The sequence below is a fragment of the Mustela lutreola genome, chromosome 5 (genome assembly GCF_030435805.1).
Source record: "Mustela lutreola isolate mMusLut2 chromosome 5, mMusLut2.pri, whole genome shotgun sequence".
Classification (NCBI taxonomy): domain Eukaryota; kingdom Metazoa; phylum Chordata; class Mammalia; order Carnivora; family Mustelidae; genus Mustela; species Mustela lutreola.
In genome coordinates, this window is record NC_081294.1 from 40,527,632 (window position 1) to 40,550,217 (window position 22,586).

Consider the following 22,586-nt stretch of genomic DNA (forward strand, 5'->3'; position numbering starts at 1 on the left):
CTGATTCCCAGATCCCGCAACATTTCCCCAGAGATGACCACTTAATCCATGCATGCACAGTGGCTCCTAAACTTTGGCCAGTCTTCCCCAGAAGCAGAAGAGGTCTTAGCAATTATAACCTCAGCCAGCCCAGCTCTCTGACACTCTCAGAGAGTCACCTTTGTAATGGTTCTCCTCTAATCTTATATCTAAAAATCTAGAAATTTAATTCTTCTTGGACTTCAATTCAGATGACTTCTCTTTATTCCCTGAACTAGAGAATCTCCTTCATGGCCCTGGAAGTCTGTGTGAACTTGCTCCTTCTTAATCACCCTCTTTTTCTTCTCTTCTCTTTTCTGCATTCACACTCTTATAACCAGCCAAGCCAAGGCTCTGATTCTTCCTCAAGTAGTGCTTGCCTCTGAACTGAACCCCTATGGATCCACCTCAAGTGCTGGAGTCACCACTTGAGGGTGGAATTTAGGAATTTCTCTCCTAGAATAGTGATCTTCAAATCATCCTGTGGACCCCTAGAGACTCCATGAGTGTGACTCAAGGGCCATTATGGGAAAGATGGGCACAAGGAAGCCAAGATGCCACAGTCCTTCTTCAAGGAATGGAGAACGTCTGTTATCTGTTCAGTGTACTGTGCTTCTATACAACATTTTCCAATTCCACTACATACTCTTGTGATCTTGGACAACTCGTTTATTTTCTCTGTGCCTCATTTCCTTTATTTGTAAAGTCTTGGTAGTAATAGTATTTGCCTAATATAGTTTTAAAATTTAAATAAGTTAATATTCATAGAACAATTTCAAAACTACCTGACACATAATTAGTGCTCAGTAAATATTATTACTGTTATTGCTATTGTCATTAAACAAAGTATTTTGCTGTTAGAAAAGTTTAAAAATGCAGATAGAGGTCGTTTTCAATTTCAATAAAGGAATCACCTCTGCAGGTCCTTGAGAAGTATTCATTTGACCTCCAAGGAGACACTTAAAAGGATCTCTCTACTTCTAGTCATTACCAAACTTTACTGATCATCACTAAGTTCCTTTTATGATGACATGCCAATATTTATCATTTCCAGTACAGCCACAAAGATACAACACTTCCTTATTTTAAGATAGTTCTCAAGGGCTTTCTGAGTCTTTTCTTAAGACCACTGTCACTGTCATTGTCTTTGCTATTCTGATCATTATCATCAAATACCAAAATTTGTTAAGAACTTACTATATGCCAGACCCTGGATAAGAACTTTACAAATACAATCTCATTTGAAACTTATAACAAGCTTATGATGATGGTGCCATTAACTTTATTTTGTAAGCTTGTTAAAATATTTGACACTTGTTAAAATGGTAAGGAAGCTGTCATTCAAAGTACAGTCTTGAATACTTCTATTGTAATTGGAGAGAGAGATTGGGCTCAAGTCTGCATAAAACATGGGGGATTTTTAGTCAAGGAGCAAGTTGAGGGGGTCAGTAGATTGGTGAGCTTGTCTGTTAAAAATGATTGTATTAGTGTAAAATGCCACTGATCTCATATGTAACTATGGCCCAGGGCAAAGTCAACATCTCATTCTTGAATCATCAAGCTGTGACTAGAGAATCATGGCCAAAGCTCTAGGGACAGTCCAGCCATTTCAGTCACTAAATCCATTACTGGCTAAGCTGGTCATATAGCTCTTTATTATTGCCCTTGAGAAGACCCTTCTCCCACAGGCCCTTGATAAAGAAGCTTCCACCAAAGATCTGGCAGGTAAATGAGGTGTGACTGCTCACCAGCTCTACTCACTATTCCATCTCCTCAAATTTAGGTACTTGGGAAAATTATTCCCCTGCTAAAGAGCATCAATCATTATTTTTCTGCTGAATCAAGAGTTGGGTGTCGGGGTGCCTGGGTGGCTCAGTTAAGCATCCTGATCTTGGGGTCATGTAATTGAGCCCTGTGATGGGCTCTGTGCTTGCTGTGGAGCCTGCTTGAGATTCTCTCTCTCTCTTTCCCTCTGCCTTTTTCTTCCCAGCACCCCAAAAGACTTGGATATTGATACCTTTTCTCTGTGCCCAGTCTGGAGTCTTATCTGGTCACATTTCCTATTTGGTATCAGAGGAAAGAGGGGAAACTGGAAATATGTCTGAACTTAGAAGGCTGCCACACCTGATGAGTGTTCCCGGAAGTAGTAAAAAGATGAATGTGTAGTAAAACCGGTGAAATTACTTAAGTTCTGTCACTTCACTTTTCTCATCTGTAAAACAAAGAAAATGGTAATAACTATCCAATAGATTTACTATGAAGACTCAATGGTATAACAGATGTGAAAGCACTCAAACTCTCAAGTATGTAAAAAAATAAGGAAATAACAGATTTATTGGGTTCTATTATCTATTAAAATGTCATGAACAAACTATCTGATTTCACAATAAAAGAATTCCCATACTAGCAAATGTTTCTGACCTCTTCCCATGATTCTGTTTCTGGAAATAGCTATTTCACAATTGAGTCAGGAACTCTTGACAATATATAAGGCAAGACCCAAGTGGGCCAAATAGACACCAGAAAGTCACTGGTTTTGCCACCATCTGACTGTGCTTGGCCACTTCAGCAGCATGAAAGCAACAGTCTGCCTTGCTCTTGGCTCTGGCACTTATGGCCATCTTCAGTAAGTATCTCCTTCATAACACCACCTCTGTCCTGATACCAACAGCTCATGTCATCTTCTGTTCACAGAATTCTGGGATATACAGAGCACATAGATAATAAGGGAAGCTTTTTGAAATGCATTTTTGTCTCTACCAATAAATCACTAAATGATACCACCTTTGGGGCTGAGTTGACCTAAATGGTCAGCTAAGGGCAAATTCTTATCCATTTAAATATTTATATTTGGTCAGTGTACATCCAGACTCTGCTTTGACTTGATATCTCTATTTATGGGTTTATGGGGACCCCATTTCTTTATAAAACTGTCCTATAAACTGAGAGTGGTAGAATGGGAGGTGGGTAGGGGGATGGGGTAACTGGGTGATGGGCATTAAGGAGGGCACATGATATAATGAGCACTGGCCATTATACACAACTGATGAATCACTAAACACTACATCTGAAACCAATAATGTATTATATGTTGGCTAATTGAATTTAAATTAAAAAAAAAAAAAAGCCTGTCCCATTCATTGTTTGGCAGCATGAGCTCTTATTATTTTTGCATTAAGTTGAAATTTGTTCCTAAGAATTTTCAACTGCTGGTCCAGCTTCTGCCATATCTGCCTCCTACACAATAGCAGACATTCCCTAGATATAAAACCACTTCTTTTTCCCAGTATTTTCTAAACTCTGATTATGAGGTAAGAAAGAACAAAATTTCTCATTATTATAGTAGTTTCTCCATGCTTTTGGCTATGCTCTAATCCTATCCAAAAAAGAAAAAAAAAAATCTATGCTGAGTTTCAATCTTTGATATTATATTGATACACAGTTCTGAAGAGAGTCTAATATTTTTGATAGGCTGAGAACTGAAACATGAGAGATCATTTTTCAACATGATTAGGTTCTTCCAGAGTTTAATTTGGTTTCTTTTGTCTTTATTTTTCTTATAGATGTAGAATGTGCCACACACCTTCAACAGGTCAGTACATACATCTTGATATAAAAGTTTTACTTTTATATTTTATGTAATTTTAAAGCCAGTAATCAACAAGGAAATATTTGCTACTATACACTAATTAAATTGCTACATGTTTGAAGATTTTTTAAGTATCAAAACTGATTTTGCTTTTAAAAATTCATTAAAAGATCTTTCTGAAATGGACGTAGTAGAACAAAGTGGTTAGGCACCTAACATCCGAATTACTATAAAGTCCTGGGTTTGAATTCCAGCTCCTTGATCGTGTGGCCATGGACAACAATACTTGCCTCATAAGCTTATTGTGAGGGTTAAAACCACAGTGTTTGAAGAGAGTTGAGCACTGTACTGGCACCAAAGAAGGACAAGTCATGACTCTTATAATGCTAAATGGATCACCGCCCTCTTTGTTCTTTATCTTAGGGAATGGATATTTTAATTTAACCTTCCCTTTATGACTCATATTAAGCAATAACTGTTGTTGAGAAAATCTAGGTGTGGTAGTAAAAACTTTAAACCGGGAGTCTAAGCTCAATCAATGGCTTTTCAGCAGTATGCCTGTGGGCCTCAGGCAGCTTCTTTCACTTCTTTGAGTCTTTCATTTTATGTATTAAAGAGAATAAGAGGGTTAAGAGTGTGAATTTTGGAGTCAGACAGTCCTGAATTCAAGCCATCCTTCACAATTAGTAGCTGCTTGAGAATGATAACAGTTAATGAATATGAAGTTTTGGTCATTTCTTGGTCACACTGTGAATGTGACTTAAGTCCTGACACTGGGGTTTGAGCAGGCAAGGAGAAGAAGTGATATCGTGCTGACATATACTCATCAAGGGGCACCGTCATTCCCATTCTCCAGTAGACTCCACTAGCCTCTGAGCGCTTTCTGCCATTTTATCATGTTTGCTAATCTTTGTATTGCCAGCCATCAGAGCAATCCTAAAACTTAGAAAGTATGTGGTGTATGGCAAACAAGGAATGAATAGATCAATTAATGGAACATAACTGAAAGGGAAGATGAATTTATCCTGAAGTTCCGGTGTATTTCAGGCTACCCAAGTGGAGACATTCAACAATTAGTAACATATCACATGTGGAACTCTGAAGCAGAAAAACAAACGTAAACTCTTCTGTACAGAGCTAAAATTTGAGTAGTCCTGAATGTAGAGCCAAGGGATAAAACTAATAGAGAGTATTTTTGTAGTATTTTCCATGTCATGAAGTGCTAAGCATTTTACATGTATCTTCTTGATTATTTATTTTTTACTTCAATCTTACAATGTAGTTATTATCACCCTTATTTTACAGGTAAAGAAACAAGGTTTAGAGAAGTAAAATGATGGTCTCAGGGTCATATAGTCATGATTTGAAATGTGACATGTTTGACTCTTGCTCTCTATACTCTTCAATTCGCTCATAGGTGAAAACCCCAGAAAACCTCTATCTTGGTGATTGCAGACGTGCTCCTGCAGGGGCCTTCATGTTGGCTTTCCTCCTGGCACTTACAACAGTGGTTCTCAACTACAGCAGTAAAATGCATGTGTCTGTCTATGCACTGAAGAAGTGTATAACACATGCTTTGTGACCAACAATTAATGGTAAAAGTTGCTAGTGATGTGCTAGCTCTTAAAACTATAGAAAGTATACCTATAATACATCTCATACTTGCATTCAGGTAGAACTTAAGTGAAAGAGAGAAATAGCAGGATGTGTAGAAAACTAACCCCATGGGAATGATTACATCTGGGACTCTGCCATGTATGTTTTTAAATTCACATTTTAATTTTTAGATAAATTATTTGGTTACAAGCTACCATAAAGAAGTTTATCACTCATGATTTTATACCTGACATAAGAAATCTCTATACTTGACATATCTCAAAGGGGCTGGATGAGGACAGACAATTAGAATAAGAAACTGGAAGCGCCTGGGGGGGTCAGTGGGTTAAGCGCCTCTGCCTTCAGATCAGGTCATGATCTCAGGGTCTTGGGATCAAGCCCCTCAGCAGCGAGCTTGCTTCTTCCCCTTCTCTCCGCCTGCCTCTCTGCCTACTTGTGATCTTTCTCTCTGTCAAATAAATAAATATTTAAAAAAAAAAAAGAATAAGAAACTGATGATTTGAAAGCCCTCTAAACTTGCTTGGGAAATCCTAAATTCTGGGAAAAAAGATTTGGTTCAAGGCTTTTAATATGTATCTCCAGGTTGATTGCAGTAAATATAAGAAGCTACCACCAGGAAAAGAGGGAATTTGTTATGAAATATATGCACCAATTTGTGGATCTGATGGCGAAACTTACCCTAATGATTGCTTCTTTTGTTATGAAGTTCAGTAAGTGTTGAAATATTTTTATTTTCTATATTTAAGGTGTAATTAAGTGTTATGGCAAATATACCTCAATTAGAAGTGGTTTAGGGTACAATGAATATGTAAATATGATGAATACATAGAATTTGGAGTCTTTAGTGTCTTTGGATCTGTGCATATTCAGGCAGTAAGAATAAATCAAAGAACTAGAGTCTCTAAGTTGAAGAATATCGGTGGAATTTTGATTGGAATGGCATTAAAAGTATAGATTTCTCTAGGCAGTATAGACATTTTAACAATGTTTATTCTTCCGATACAAGAGCATGGAATGGTCTTCCATCTTTTTGTGTCTTCTTCAATTTCTTTCATGAGTGTTCTGTAGTTCCTCGAGTACAGATCTTTTACCTCTTTGGTTAGGTTTATTCCCAGGTATCTTATGGTTCTTGGTGCTATAGTAAATGGAATCGATTCTCTAATTTCCCTTTCTGTGTTTTCATTGTTAGTGTATAAGAAAGCCACTGATTTCTGTACATTGAATTTGTATCCTGCCACGTTGCTGTATGAGTTCTAGTAGTTTGGGGGTGGAGTCTTTTGGGTTTTCCATATAAAGAATCATGTCATCTGCTAATAGAGAGAGTTTGACTTCTTCATTACCAATTTGGATACCTTTTATTTCTCTTTGCTGTCTGATTGCTGTTGCTAGGACTTCTAATACTATGTTGAACAAGAGTGGTGAAAGTGGGCATCCTTGTCTTGTTCCTGATCTCAACGGGAAGGCTGCAAGCTTTTTCCCATTGAGGATGATATTTGCTGTGGGTCTTTCATAGATAGATTTGATGAGGTTCAGGAATCTTCCCTCTATCCCTATACTTTGAAGCGTTTTAATCAGGAACAGATGCTGGATTTTGTCAAATGCTTTTTCTGCATCAATTGAGAGGACCATGTGGTTCTTCTCTCTTCTCATATTAATTTGTTGTAACACATTGATTGATTTGTGAATGTTGAACCATCCTTGTAGCCCAGGGATGAATCCCACCTGATCATGGTGGATAATCTTTTTAATGTGCTGTTGGATCCTGTTGGCTAGGATCTTGTTGAGAATCTTAGCATCCATATTCATCAGTGATATTGGTCTAAAATTATCCTTTTGGTAGGGTCTTTGCCTGGTTTGGGGATCAGGGTAATGCTGGCTTCATAGAAAGAGTCTGGAAGTTTTCCTTCTGCTTCAATTTTTTGAAACAGCTTCAGGAGAATGGGTGTTATTTCTTCTTTGAAGGTTTGGTAGAATTCCCCAGGGAATCCGTCAGGTCCAGGGCTCTTGTTTTTTGGGAGGTTTTTGATCACTGCTTCAATCTCGTTATTAGATATCGGTCTATTCAGGTTGTTGATTTCTTCCTGGTTCAATTTTGGTAGTTTATATTTTTCCAGGAATGCATCCATTTCATCTAGTTTGCGAAGCTTATTGGCATATAACTGTTGACAATAACTTCTGATGATTGTTTCTTCTTCCTTGGTGTTAGTTGTGATCTCTCCCTTTTCATTCATAATTTTATGAATTTGGGCTTTCTCTCTTTTCTTTTGGATTAGTGTGGCCAATGGTTTATCGATCTTATTGATTCTTTCAAAAAACCAGCTTCTAGTTTCATTGATACGTTCTACTGTATCTCTGGTTTCTACCTTATTGATCTCAGCTCTAATCTTGATGATTTCCCTCCTTATGTGTAGAGTTGGTTCGATTTGTTGTTGATTCTCCAGTTCTTTAAGGTGTAGAGAAAGCTGGTGTATTCTGGATTTTTCAATTTTTTTGAGGGAGGCTTGGATGGCTATGCATTTACCCCTTAGGACCGCCTTTGCTGTATCCCATAGGTTTTGGACCGAAGTGTCTTCATTCTCATTGGTTTCCATGAATTGTTTCAGTTCTTCTTTGATCTCCTGGTTGATCCAAGCATTCTTAAGCAAGGTGGTCTTTAGCTTCCAAGTGTTTGAGTTCCTTCTGAACTTTTCCTTGTGATTGAGCTCCAGTTTCAAAGTCTCTAAGTTGGAAGGAAATTTGAGGGTCATCTAGTTCAATGTCCACATACTCGTCTACTGCTTGAACTCGCTCTACAAATAACTCAAGTCATCCCAGTGTGCAGTTGATTATCTCCAGGGACAAGGAACCGCCCTCCTCCTAGGCATGCACTAATTAGAGCCCCCTAATTATTGGCACAAAAGGGGATAATATTTAAAAATTCCAAAGAAATTTTTGTTTCAGTATGATTTCTCAACAAAACATATATTGAAGCTCTAATAAAAATTAAACTTGAACAAAAGCCAAATATAGCTTAAAGGTTACAAAATAATCACCTGAAAGATATGCTAGTACCAGCTCGAGAAATATAAGATGGTGCATGATACACCAGAATGTATAGAAACATATGGACCCTTTTTAAAAACATACATGAATGAAAACAAATACCCAATATTGATGACATATTGTTCTGGTTTTTTTTTTTTTTTTTTTTTTTTTTTTTAGTGGACTTGGTGATTTAATCCATTATGATTTGTTTTTTAATGAGAAAATTTTCTTTTTTAAAAAGATTTTATTTATTTGAGAGAGAGACAGAGAGACAGAGAGAGCAGGAGCAGTGGGTGCGGGCACAGAGGGAGAGGGACAAGCAGACTCCCCACTAAGCATGGAGCCAGACACCAGGCTGGATCCTAGGACCCTGGAACCATGACCTGAGCCGAAGTCAGATGCTTAACCCACTAAGCTATCCAGGCACCCCAGAAAAAACTATCTTTATGAGAAATAGTATTTTTTGAAAAATGTAAAATGTGACATTATAATGAAATCATTGATGAAAAAAGGTTTCTAAATGTGCCTCCTTTAGATAAGAAATTCATTAAATATGTTTTCAGGGATATAAACTGATTATGATGTATTGTGAGCATCGTCCTTACATAACCAGCACCAGTTGCTAAAATATTTCTAAATTGCAGTCACTCCCTCCCCATCTTTGTTTTAAAGATCTTATTTATTCATTTGAGTAGAGAGAGAACCAGAGAGAGAGAACACAAGCAGGGAGAAGGAGTAGAGGAAGAGGGAGAAGTTGGCTCTCCTCTGAGCAGGGAGACAGATTCAATGGGAATTCCAGGACCCTGCAGCCCTTAACAGACTTGAGTGACCCAGGTGCTCCCAGTCACTCCCTCCTTTTAAAAACATCACTAAGTGGACCAACTTGAGTACCTTGTGGGGGGTGGGTTCATTAGTGAATGCTAATTAGTTCCGGATGCTAATAAAATGCCTATGGCATCAGCAATTTTCATTTGTTGCTATTTTCTCTCCACAGAAAAACTAACAACAAACTTAAATTTGAACATTTTGGAGAGTGTTGAATCTAGCTTGTGATTCCAGTTCACACGAAACACACTTCTCCCATATAACCTGTGCCGCATTGCCTAATCTTGTCACCATCATGTCCAGATTTCTTTGTACAATAAAGGAGACCTACATGAAATAAACATATGTCTGACTCTTTTTGTTTAGGAGTTGAATCTTCCAGATTTGTTTCACTTTTGGGTGATATCTAAGGGACCACCTTAGGGCCACGTCCTGGAAGAAAAGGGTTAACTAAGACCAGAAGCAGGAACCAGAAAATCAAAGGACCTGAATCTGATGCCTTCTTTTAGCCCAGGCTAGAAAAACACCTCCTGTGCATAACTTAGTTCTTGTGAATTCCTGAAACATGAACAGAAAAAAATGGGAGTCTTCAAGTACAAGAATCATGAAATACTGTTTTGCTAGATGTTTCTTATGTTTAAGACATGAAAGCTGCCCTAGATTGAGACGGCTCTTTATTTTCTACTAGAATACATGTTTGTGAAATTTGATTGGTCAAAATCAAATGCCCAGTAAAATTATGTAAATTCCCATGAATTAGTTGATGTCTTCCATGTGTTTTTTTCCCCTAAAGTTTTGTTTTTTTTAATTTAGATTCAATTAGCCAATATATAGTACACAATTTTTTAATTAAAAAATTTTTTTACATAATTAGTTTTTGATAGCGTGTTGATTCATCACTTGTGTATAACACCCAGTGCTCATCTCATCACGTGCCCTCCTTAATACTTGTCACCTAGTTACCCCATCTCCCCACCTTCCTCCCTTTCTGCAACCCTCAGTTTGTTTCTCAGAATCATAAGACTCTCATGGTTTATCTCCCTCTCTTATTTCTTCCCATTCAGTTTTCTCTCCCTTCCCCTATGGTCCTCTGTGCTATTTATAATATTCCACATATGAGGGAAACCATATGATAATTGGTTTTCTCTGACTGACTTATCCTGCTAAAGTTTGGTCTCAGATCTAGGACCTGAAACTTATCTGATCTCACTATTTATTATATGTTTCAAAAACATATTATTTGATGTTCCAAATATCCTACTATCTGTTCCAAAGAACAGAGAGGATGCCTTGCACATCTTTGTAATCCATTTGTGCATCTCTGCAATTAACATATATCTATTAATGCCTGGTTGTTGGTAGTATCTGAGATAGGATTTGGAGCATACAATGGTAAATAGAATAGACTTGATCTTGCCCTCTTGGAGCTTATATTCTGTGAAAGAATTTGCCATGCTTAGTATAGCATCTTGTAGAGAACTGATATTATGCAAATATGTTTATTAACATTGAATCAAGGTTAAGCAATATTTCAACTGGATTATACCAGCACATTATGTATACATATAACATATGAAAATCTAACTATATATTCTCCACAAAGAGAGAGAAAGAGAAAATAGAAATCCTTTTGAGCTGGGGTGCTTGGGTGGCTCAGTGGGTTAAAACCTCTGCCTTTGGCTCAGGCCATGGTCTCAGGGTCCTGATATCGAACCCCACATCAGGCTCTCTGCTCAGCAGGGAGCCTGCTTCCCTTCCTCTCTCTCTGCCCGCCTCTCTGCCTACTTGTGATCTGTCTGTCAAATAAATAAATAAAATCTTAAAAAAAAAATCCTTTTGAGCTTTGTTTTTGTCTCACAGTCAATTAGAGATTCAGACACCAAGACTGGCCACAAAATGATCTGTGCTAATTTCCAAAGAATTCAAGTAGAATGGTGTGCTCTGGGGTGGTTTATTTCCTTTTTTTTTCCTCTTTCACTTTTTGTTGTGGCTGTTCTTTCCTGAATGATGCAAGACCATCATCACTAGGACTACTTAAAATCACTTTTCAAAGAAACTTTTTAAAGAAATGGAAAATATTGACTTGGACTTCGTCTTTTCACCAAATATTAAACATCCACTTTTTGCTAGATGCTAGAAATGCATCAATGAACACACAAATATAAAAATTCATCCTTCCTTTGTGAAGCTTTAAGTTTACATAGGCAGAATAATATTAATGAAATATCAAATGCATATATATATATATATATATATATATATATAAAGTTAGACTAACTAGGGCCATCAGGAAAGACCTTCCAAGGCCTTCCTGAGGTGATTTATAACCAGAAACCAAATAATGGGTAGAAGTCAAGCAAAGGAAAATGGAGGCATGAGTGGAGATAAGTGGAAGGGGGAGGCAGTAGCCATGGGATTAAGAAGCATCATTCCAAGCACAGGGAGCAGCAGGAGATAGCAACATAACAAACTAGCACAGTTATTGGCCAGTTCATGTTTTTCAGCCACTCTCCCAAGCCTCCCTACTATCCATGCCCACAGTTCATTTCCAACTGTCTCCAGAAGGATAGTTCTCAAACACAAATCTTACCTGGTCATCTCCTTGCTAAAATTACTTCAGTGAGTCTCACTGTCTATAAGTCCATGAGGGCTGGCCACTTCTCTCTCCATCTCTCTCTCCATCTCTCCATCTCTCTCAGTTCTACATTATGAAATAGACGGGTGACCACTCTCAGAACCCTCCACACACTTTGCCATGGTGCACATCCTGGTCCCTCTTCCTCCAATTCTCTTTCCCACTTCTTTATCTCACCAATTACCGCTCATTGAAAAAACTCATCCCTAATGCTCTCTTCACTAAAAAGCTCCTAATTCTCTAATGAGCATCTCCTATGTATTCATTCATTTATATAATCCTCCCAGAGTATCTAGCATCATAGTATATCCTCATTAATTTGTAAGCATCTGTTTCTTTTGCTATATTATGAGATCATAGCTGGCATGCTGCAGGCATTTGATGAATGCGTAATAAATTAACTGAATTAAATTAAGATGAATTGAATTTGACTTCTATCAACAGGCAAGGAAACCGTGGTGTCTTCTCCCAGATAACCCTGAAATCAGATGTCACCTCCTGATCTTTCTCTGGCACTGGAATATATAGCATCTGTTTGCATCTGCACCAACCCAAACTCTGAATGCTTCTTCAAGTACCTATATAAAGAATCCATAGATATACAAATAAGAGAGAGTGATGACTGCTTTTCCAAAGTTGGGGCAGTGGCTTAAATGGCAGTCATTTTGCTCACCTACAGCCTAAAGCTCCCCATTGCATTTCTATCCTCTACAGACATCTCTTGCAACACCACCCTGCAAATCCTTGTCATTTGTAACATGAAGAGGAAACTGAAATAAAATCTTAAAAGATGTACAAATAAAAGAAAAACAATTAAATCCATAGCTAAAATCTGTTGCTAGAACTGAGGCCTACTCACATTCTAAGAAATCTCATTCTGTCTCATTGTTAATTAGCTCTTCCTCATAGTTCAGCAAAGCAAGCACTACTACAGCCAATAAACCAGTCCTTCTAGAACAGGTAACTCCTGTCCCTCTGGGATATCAAAGAGAAGATGAAGCATTGACTGTGGAATTTTAATTGACAATAATAGTACAGGAAGCAGAAGCCAGATCTACAAAAACACTCCTTAACAAAACCTATCCACAGGGACACATCCTGAAAACTTTTCAGAATTTCTTAAGAAAAGGAACTCTGAGTCAACTGAAGTTAAGCCTTTTGTGAGTGCCTGCTGAAATGCTGGAAGAGAACTACTGCGGTTGTGACAGATGCCTCTAGGGAGCCCAGGAAACTATCTGATCGTTCCACTTGCCAGACTCCTAGGCGCTGATTTCCTAGGATGTGAGTCATTTGATGCTCAAAAATAGTCTCTGTGGTTAAAATAACGAAGCCTGGAAGCAGCCCAGCCCTGTATGACTGACTCATCAAAGAGTAAGCCTGGCTTCTGGGTTTCATTCTTCTTCTGCCCCATTGTTCCTGAATCTCATTCCATAAGCCCAAGACCCCTGTTCTGACCAAGGCAGCTTCTCCAGCCTAAGGCCCTGCTCTGTAACCTGTATAGCAGCCTAGCCCTCTGGGCTTGCACTTCTAGCTTGTGCTCTTGCTGCTCTTGCCTTCTCCACTCTGCCTGTTCCAGAAATGGAGCTCAGTGGCAGGCACCCCAAAATATTGGTGGACATCTGTTACGTTGGTCACATCCCTGGTTGCCCTGTCTGGGCTGCCTATTGGGGCTCTGGTTCTTTCTTGTTTATCTACGGGGCCCACGGATTTCCTGAACCACCATCTGTTTGCTGCCATACCCTTTAGATATTACCATGTGCTCCATGTCAGGTGAAATTATTCATGAACCTTCTATAACATAGTGGTTAAGATGGTGATCTTTTGGCAATATATACGATTATCGAATCTTTATGCTGAATATCTAAAACTAATACAATGTTATATGTCAATTATAGCTCAGTTTTGTAAAATTTTCAGAAAATGAAGAAAAAAAACCCTAAGGAAATTAAAAAAACAAAAACAAAAACAAAACAAACAAACAACAAAAAAAACAACAACGGGGCGTTGGGAATAGAAAGCCCGGGGATTAAATCTAGATGTGCCACTTCCGAATAACCTTGAGTTACTGGTCGAACCTGAGTTTTAGTTCCTGCATTTCAGAGTGGGGACAGTTCCTTATGGACTGGTGTGAATCAACCTATACATACAATACATCATACTCAGCTTGGCACATAATTAGCAAACAGTAAATCAATGATTTCGAAAACAGTAACAACAAAAATCTAGAGTCACCCTAACCTTGTCCCCTAAGCACAATAGATAGGTTCTGGCTTTTCATTGTCTTCTCCCCAATTCCACCCTAACACAAGCCCAACCCTGCCTAACCCCTGCCTGATCTGGTCCTGAGAGAACACTATGAACCTCCTGTTAGAAGAGACCATCACTGTTATAGCCACAGAAGGCAACAGAGTGGTTTGACCACAATGAAAATATACTCCCACTGGAGACTTGGGAAAGTTTTTTAAGTTATCCTCATTTTTGGTGTAAAAAAAAGAAAGGAAGAAAGAAAAAGAAAAAATATGTGTATTTTGGTTTGGAGCCCCCTGAGAACTGGGGATTCGGTCCGTTTATCTTTATGTCCAAATGGATATTTTTTTTTCTCCATTGCCTGATATATATTAGGCAGCCTGACATATACACATAATTTTTAAACTGTTAAGGAAAAAAATGAAAACAAACTTAGGTTAAATATATTCAAAGCCATGTATCGAACATCTTAATGCCATTAAGAGTGCCACACTAAATTCTACATTGCCTGCAAATAACAAGAGAAAACAGTGTTATTTAGCAAACGGCAGAGAACAGAAGAACAAACTTAATTCCTCACAGCTGGAGAAATGTTTCTAGTCTATGGTTGCATGAGGGTCTTTGCCAGAGGAGAGGAAGATGGGGATGTAGTAAGGTGGGAACTGGCAGCGTGAATTACAGCAAAAAATGGGAGTTAGGGAGGAGGCACATAAAAGCTTTTGAAGAAAGAACTTGGGCTGTGTCTTAAACTGTCTGATAGACATATGAGCCTTTGTGTTGCTATTAGCATTTAAACTGTACACGAGTATTATAAACACTCTTTTGTATATATGGCATATGACAAAATAGAGAAAAGATAAGAAGGTGGGTAAGGAGAGAAGAAGTTGGTTTTCTCTGGTATCAATTTGAATTTAAGCTCTGCTAAGTGAAAAGCATCAATATGTTTGCCTTTTGGCATCCTCTTCCCTCTCCAGTATCTAGAGGCCTCTTTGACATGCTTTCCTCAAGAACAGAGACTTACTCTTCTAAAACAGAGCTAAATGGAGCAGGAAACTAGTCCATATTGGGGCTCAGATTATAGAGGGAGGAATACAGGGTGGGGTAGGGCATTATGTCACTGACCAGAACAGTTCCACTTTCTCATTGAAACCTCCCATGAAGAACAAAGCACAGAATCAAGTGAATCTTGTGACAGAAACCATTGTAAAAAAAAAAAAAAAAAGAAAGAAAGAAAGAAAGAAAAAAAAAAAAGACGTCAAATACTGAACCAGGGATTCAGAGATTTCTGGATATCATAGACCATTAAATTTCTTTTTAATAATTATTTATTGCAAAATAAAGTAAAAAAAAAACAACAGTAAATATCCGACAAAAAAAAATCATCCACAATTTTCAGGAAACCTCACATCACTTTTTCCGTACAGCATGATACAGTTTCCATTTGGCAGTAATACATAAATGCAATTTTGTATTCCATTTTGCTTAATGTTATGCCAAAAGAATATTTAATTTTTTCTTTTGTCTTTTTTTTTCTTTCCTCCCTAATCTCTTGAAATAACCAGCATACACAGTAACCTTAAAAAAAAAATGTAACTATTGGGAGACTAATAAAGCATTGCCATTTTTTTATATAAAAACTTTAATAAAAATTATAACCTACTTGGGGCGCCTGGGTGGTTCAGTGGGTTAAGCCTCTGCCTTCGGCTCAGGTCATCATCCCAGGGTCCTGGGATCGAGCCTCGCATTGGGCTCTCTGCTCAGCAGGGAGCCTGCTTCCCCCTCCCTCTCTGCCTGCCTCTCTGCCTACTTGTGATCTCTTTCTGTCAAATAAATAAATAAAAATCTTTAAAAAAATAAAAATAAATAAAAATCTCAACAAATACTTTAAAAAATAAAAACAAAAAGCCCAGGTTGTGACTTCCAAGCTGCAGTTAAATATATATATATATATATATATATATATATATATATATATATATATAAAACCTACTTTATTTTAAAATTTGTTTATTTGAGAGAGAGAGAGAGAGAGAGCGTGTGTATGGAGGGGGGCCAGAAGGAGAGGGTGAGAGAATCTCAAGCAGACTCTCCACTGAGGAGGGAGCCTGATGTAGGGATTAATACCACATCCCTGAGATCATGACCTGAGTCGAAATCAAGAGTCAGATGCCCCACGGACTAAGCCACCCAGGCATCCCTAATCTACTGTCATAATTACTTTATAACATGAAATGATAGTTGTAATCATATACTGTTTTTATTACTAAATCGTTCTTATTTTTCCCCAAAAGTCTCATCTGAACCAAGTAGTAGCATTTAAGAACCACTCGAGAAGACCAGTGGTCTTTAAATGTTATTGTAAGGAAGACTAGGAAGCTCTTGGAGTTGCCTGAGCAGCTTGAAAGCAGGCACAGGTCAGAACCTTCTACTCCTTCTTCAATTCAGATATGCCTCTCTTTTATTTATTTCTTATATTGGGCAACAGTAAGATTTCCTGGCTCCTCCACTGGATACCTGTTTGAACTTGGGCAAGTTTTGAAATCTCTGGCTTATCTTCTCTTCCTCATTGGTTATGTTAGGAGTCTGTTTACCCACCTAGTAGAATTTTTGTAGGGATTATAAATTCATGGATAATATGTGCTTAGAATGTTCATGGCATAGTACATAATAATAACACATAATAAACTCTATAAGAATTATTATTATAGTTAAAAAACATAAAACACTGATGGTTATAATCCTTATGCTCAATGCAGAAATTGCCTTTATAGGCATCCTAAAATGTATTTATGCAGCTTCTTTTTGAACCTGTTGAGTGGGAAGGCCATTATTAATGGGGGACTCTATTAAAACTTCTTATTTTTATCAAGCTTAGATTTACGCCATATTATTTACCCCCTTATCTGTCCTAAATATAGCCCTTGAAGACACAGAGAAAAACTGTAATTGAGAACTCTTTCAGAATTTTTAAGACCGTTCTTTATACTTTCTGAGTTTACTAATATTAGTTGAAGAAAACTTTGGACCATGTCCTATACTAAATGCTTTACATCATAAACTCATTTAATTCATAAACAACCCTAGTACTAAATTTATGAGAAGATAAGCAGGGTATTTATAATATTTACCATGGCAAATCTAGCACTTAATTTATTTCTAGGGCATGATCAGAGCTCAGAAAAAGAAAAAAGAGAGAGAATTAAGTTAGTGAATGAATCTGTTTTCCCACTTAAGAAAAATAAAGTTCAGTGACGACTGATATGTAGTCCAACACTAGTAGGAAATGGCAGAGTTATGCACGACAAGAGCTCAGTTTGACCCGTTCTTAAACAATTAAGCACTATGTTCCCTAGGCACTATCATAATCCCTATCCCCAGAGCAGCCCATAGGGACGATTTTGGCTGTTTTTAATTACTCACAGAGAGATAAATGTGAGCTCTCTGCTGCACAGCCTGTCCAGGCCAAGGGTACTATGTCCATTGGTGTTGTAGAGAATGCCTGCTAGCCCGTGAACTCCAAAGGCAAGAGGAGCTGCCAGTGTCACAGGCACAGAGCCATAGAGTGGTTCCTTGAAATCATCATTTTGTATAGTTAAGTCCTGGTAGCATTTAGCAAGAAGCATATATAAAAAATGTTTCATTTTGTTAAGTTACTGCCTAATATTAGGCACTATATGAAGTGCAAGAGCTGCCCACCCTTTTGGACAATGGTGGTGCAGTTGATGGTATCATTAGCTAAGTATGCCCCCTGATACTGAATGCAATGGAGGTCTCTGGCTCTAACTTTACTTGTCTTCTAAAGGTTAGTCCTATTTGGAGACAAAGCCATCATGGACAAAGCACAGGAAAAGCCCAGTTCGCACCACTGTATTCCTAAGATAACTACATGTACCGTCATTCTCAGTTTGAGGAAGCCGGTGACGTTCCCCTCAGGAAGCCTGAATAAGTAGATTCCAACTGAGAACAGGTATATTCCCAATATATATCCAGCTAACTTTCCCATTAGCTTTACTTATACCATAACATCTGGGGCTCCCAAGAAAGCATACATCACTGTAGAGCATGGTTTATTGCATAAGTCTTGCCAACCAAGACCAGTGGATGGATTCCTCTGTTCTATGTCCAGTCTGGAAACAAATCTGGCAGACTTTCAGTTGAAGAGAACTCTGGGTAAAGGGCTAAGACAGCATTAATTTAGGTTATATTATGTAATCCTGTCACACGGAAACTTTTTGCATGATTCACTGAATCTTTTAAACCTGTTCTAGGGCACTGCTCTGAGAAGCAGCCATTTGTTAATAAAGATGACACATCTGGCTAGGATATAATGCAAGCCTCAGTGGGCTAGGCTTATAATAGCAGGTCACTTCTCTTGACTCCACCTTACTGCCCTTGGCTGCTTTTAGCAGCATGGGAGCAATAGCTCCTTATGATCCTAGAAAATGTGCTTAGGAAATTCTGAGATTTTTTTTCATCTTAAGGACAAGCAAGTCTGTTTTTGTTTTAATGCATTTTCTTCTCCACTGAGAAATCACTGAATCACATAATCTCAGTGTTGGTGGGTCCATAAAGCTCATCTAATCTCAATGTAAGAAAGCTTCCTATGAGATCTCTGAGAAGAAATCATCATCTAGGTTCTGCTTTGATACAAAAACTCTCTTGCTAAAAAGATAGTCCATTCTTGACGTATTCGAGCCAATAGAATATTCTTACTTCATTGGGTAGAAATCAACACTGACTCCACTTGTCATTTATGACTGACAGAAGATTTAAAGAATATAAAATATATAATTTGTCAATTCCATATTTATGGAGTACTGAATATAGCCTAGCATCATTTAACAAACAAATTCTATTATGACCCTCTTCCCAGTCTCAGTCCCTCTTTCTTATATTCCATTCTCACCCCAGAAGAGCAATCATAGCATCACCACTCTTGCTGAGTGAGTCTAAACTGATCATTATCAAACAGTTTGATTTGAAGCCTTGATGGGAACCCCATATCAGCCAGCACAGACGAAGAACCAAAACAAAAATCAGATCTGTCCCCCTCCAAAATTGGTTTTGATTAAGGAAAATGGTCATTATATAACATGTGGTATAGAATTACTACTCTTACGCAATCTCAAAATTGGGATGAATTTTTCCCTCTCAAAATTAAAAGCTCTTCCATACATCTTTTAATATGTAAAAGATATGATTTAGAAACCTCTATCTAGAATCATCAGAGATAAAGCCGAAATGCCACACAATTTTGTTATGTACCTGAGTATTTACCTTATTAAGTGTCAAAGCTGGTTTTAAGAATTTTAGATTCAAACTATTATTAAATAGAGTTAATGGAGCATAATGTCGAAGTGCACTGGCCTTAGAGTCAGAAAGAATTCTGTTAGTTCCCAGCTTTGTTGCTATCTGACTAGGACATGTCACTTTAATTTTCTGGATATTCTGGACCTTGACAATACACAATGAGAATAATTTATACAATGAGAGTAATTATAATACCTACCTCATTGAATTGCTGTGAGCATAAATGCCATAATTTTTGCGAAGGGCTATAAATAGCCCTTTGTACATAGTAAGAATTCTAAGACATTTAGCTAGTATTATTATAAAATGCCATGTTTCTTTACTTATTCATCAGGGAATGAAGAATGTGGTCTAACCTCTTCATTTTGATTCAGAATGAAAATTATTAATATTCTTTAGAGACTTCTCATACATGGCAATAAAAATTTTCAACTAATGGGTAGGTAATGTAAGTGACACTCTAAATTCTCTTTGAGGCTATGCTTCATAAGTGAAAGAGAATAATAAATTGGCATAGACGTGAAGAAGATGTACTTTGAAGTCACAGACTTGGGTTTCAGTAATAGGCTCATCAATTACTAGTTATATGATCTTGGAAAATGTACTTAACTTTTTTCGGTTTCCGTCTCCTTTTTTAAAGGAAATGTTAATAGGGTCTACCTCAAAAGACTGCAAGAGTTAAAAGGTAAACCTCAGGGTCCTCAGGTTTCAGGCAAGTAGGGACAAGTTCCATACAGCAAATGACATACATGTCACTTTGCCTTCCTATGAAGCATGTAGGCTGATATAACACAAAAGGATGACAGAAGAGTGTGAGATGATTAGGTGAGCCTATCTTGGGGGGGGGGGGATTTGCTGAGTAAACAGTTGGGAGGCAGTGGAGTACATGATGTAGGCACCAAAATATATCACCCTGACTTGGATGGAGTGAAAAGTTCATTGGACATGAAGCAAGCAGTATGTGGCTGAGGGGAGAGGATGGAGTCTGGGTGATCTCTGAGGCTATGGAGGTGCTCCAGGATAGCACAGACCAATATGTGCAGTGTTGAGCCACTCAGCCTCCATCCTGCAAGGACTGGCATGGCATCATAAGCAGGCACTATTGAAGCAGACTTGTGCTTCAGAAAAATCACTTTCCAAGCAAGAATGCCAGAAGGAGTGAAAATAATTACAGCAAATATGTAAAGACCTTTCTATCCGCCAGCTACTCATCTAGGTGCTTTGTGTATATAAACTCACTTCATATTATTAACAACTATATGAAATAGGTACTTCTACCCCCGTTTTGCAGATGGAAAGGGCATTGGATTCAGAGTCAAAAGATGGATTAAGGACTGACTGTGCCATGGACTTTGGGCCAGTTACTCCAGCTTTCGGAGTCAGAAGTCTTCATCAGTTGGCAAAAAAGCAAATAGAAGTAACTGTACTTCATTGAGTTGAAGGGAGGGTCCTGTCAGAACATACATGATGGGAAACTGTGGTGGGAAGGACACTGGTGCTCATGTCAAAGAGTGCTGGCCTCAAATTCACCTTGGCTTATGATCAGAAATCAGTCACTCATCATCTCAGAATGGCTACTACCTTTTTAAAATGGGAGTAATAGCTAGGCCCGTGTGTAATACTTGGGGGGGGGGGCAGGGGAAGAACTTCCTTTTGCATTGGCTTTAATATGGTACCAGTAATACTTACTTTTCAAGAGTAATACAATTAAATATCACCTCACATCTGTCAGAATGGCTAAAATCAAAACAACACAAGAAATGAAGGGTGTTGGCAAGGATGTGGAGAAAGGGAAACCCTTTTACACTGTTGGTGGGCATGCAAACTGGTATGGATGCTCTTTGTAAACAGTATGGAGGTTCATTAAATGTTAAAAATCGAACTACCCTACTACTCAGCAATTTCATTACTAGGTGTTTACCCAAAAGATACAAAAATATAGATTTGAAGGAATACATGCCCCAAATTGTTAATAGCAGCATTATCTACAATAGCCAAACTATGGAAACAGCCCAAGTATCCACTGACTGATGAATGGATAAAGAAGATATGGTACATATAATATATATATATGTAATGGAATATTATTCAGCCATTAAAAAGAATGAAATCTTGCCATTTGCAACAACATGGATGAACCTAGCAAGTATTACGCTAAACAAAATAAGTCAGAGGAAAACAAATGTCATATGATTTCACTCATACGTGTAATTTAAGAAACAAACAAACAAACAAAAAACACAAGCAAAGGGAAAAAACAAGAGAGAGAGAGAGAGAGACAAACCAAGAAACAGACTCTTAACTACAGAGAACAAACTGATGGCCACCAGAGGGGAGGTAGTGTGGGGGGATGGGTGAAACAGGTGATGCGGATGAAGGGGGGCACTCGTGATGAGCACCAAATGATGTATGGAACTGCTGAATCACTATATTTTACACCTGAAACTAATATTACACTATATGTTAACTAATTGGAATTTGAATAAAAACTTAAAAAAAATATTATAAGAAGTAAAAGATAGCATATGGAAGGGAAGCACCCAGAACATGTAACAATGTTAAAAACGTTAAATTATGTAAGTGCTATTGTAGCTGCTACTGTTATTATTATTATTAGATTATCATTATTGTTATTAGAATGTGCTTGGAAAATCACTAGTAGTTGTAGGAACATGGGTAGTATTTGGTTATCCTGCCCCCCTTTGCCCCTATAAAACACTGAAAGGCCTTGTCATCAGTTATTGTATCAAGGAGAATGTATATATTTTAGGCTGTGAGTTTAAATAAGCTCTTCTGGGCTTAAGTATTTTAAAATCCATACCAGCAGCTCAGAGAGTACTCCGGAGGGGTTTGAGGTCTTGTACCCCAGTTTCCACTTTCTGGTTCTAAACTTTCTTTTCCTAAATGAAGCCTTCTCTCAGCTCAGCAAATATTTCTAGCATGCTTTTACCATCTTAAATCACTAAGCAGTAATCAAGTTGAATTCTCTTACTTGAATACGATGTAAGTAGAGGAGGCCAAGCTGGCCATGCTGGATCATCTGTCTTCATTCTATTCCACTGTCCTTCGTCATTTCAGCCCCACAAGCACAGCACTTGCCTCTTGCCTTTTGTCCTTGCCTTTGCCTCTGGATCTACCTTTCTTTGGTGTTCTTGTTCTTACCCCAGGCAACAGCAGCTCCCAGGACTGTCTTCTGCCCAGAGGATTCTGAGATACTGTCACCTCACAGATGGGTGGCCATATTCTTCTCCTGAAAGACGTTATGACAACACATTTTTTATAACTACTGGGAAATTCCATTGTTTGACATGTCAAAGGTTT

The 22,586-nt window shown here is 38.0% G+C and overlaps 1 protein-coding gene across 1 annotated transcript; it reads left to right on the forward strand.

The window, feature by feature from the left end:
* The first annotated feature begins 5,794 nt into the window (after nt 1-5,794).
* Nucleotides 5,795-9,288, forward strand: LOC131831125 (serine protease inhibitor Kazal-type 9-like). The gene is made up of 2 exons (XM_059173344.1): nt 5,795-5,934; nt 9,243-9,288. Exons 1-2 carry the CDS (start codon nt 5,795-5,797, stop codon nt 9,286-9,288), a joined length of 186 nt encoding a protein of 61 aa, XP_059029327.1.
* Nucleotides 9,289-22,586: the final 13,298 nt, after the last annotated feature.

Bases quoted from the DNA above. Each gene is read 5' to 3' on its own strand.
- LOC131831125 (XM_059173344.1), top strand. From the start codon at position 5,795: ATGTATCTCCAGGTTGATTGCAGTAAATATAAGAAGCTACCACCAGGA. The intron at 5,935-9,242 runs GTAAGTGTTGAA...TTCTCTCCACAG, and splicing joins TTCTTTTGTTATGAAGTTCA to AAAAACTAACAACAAACTTA.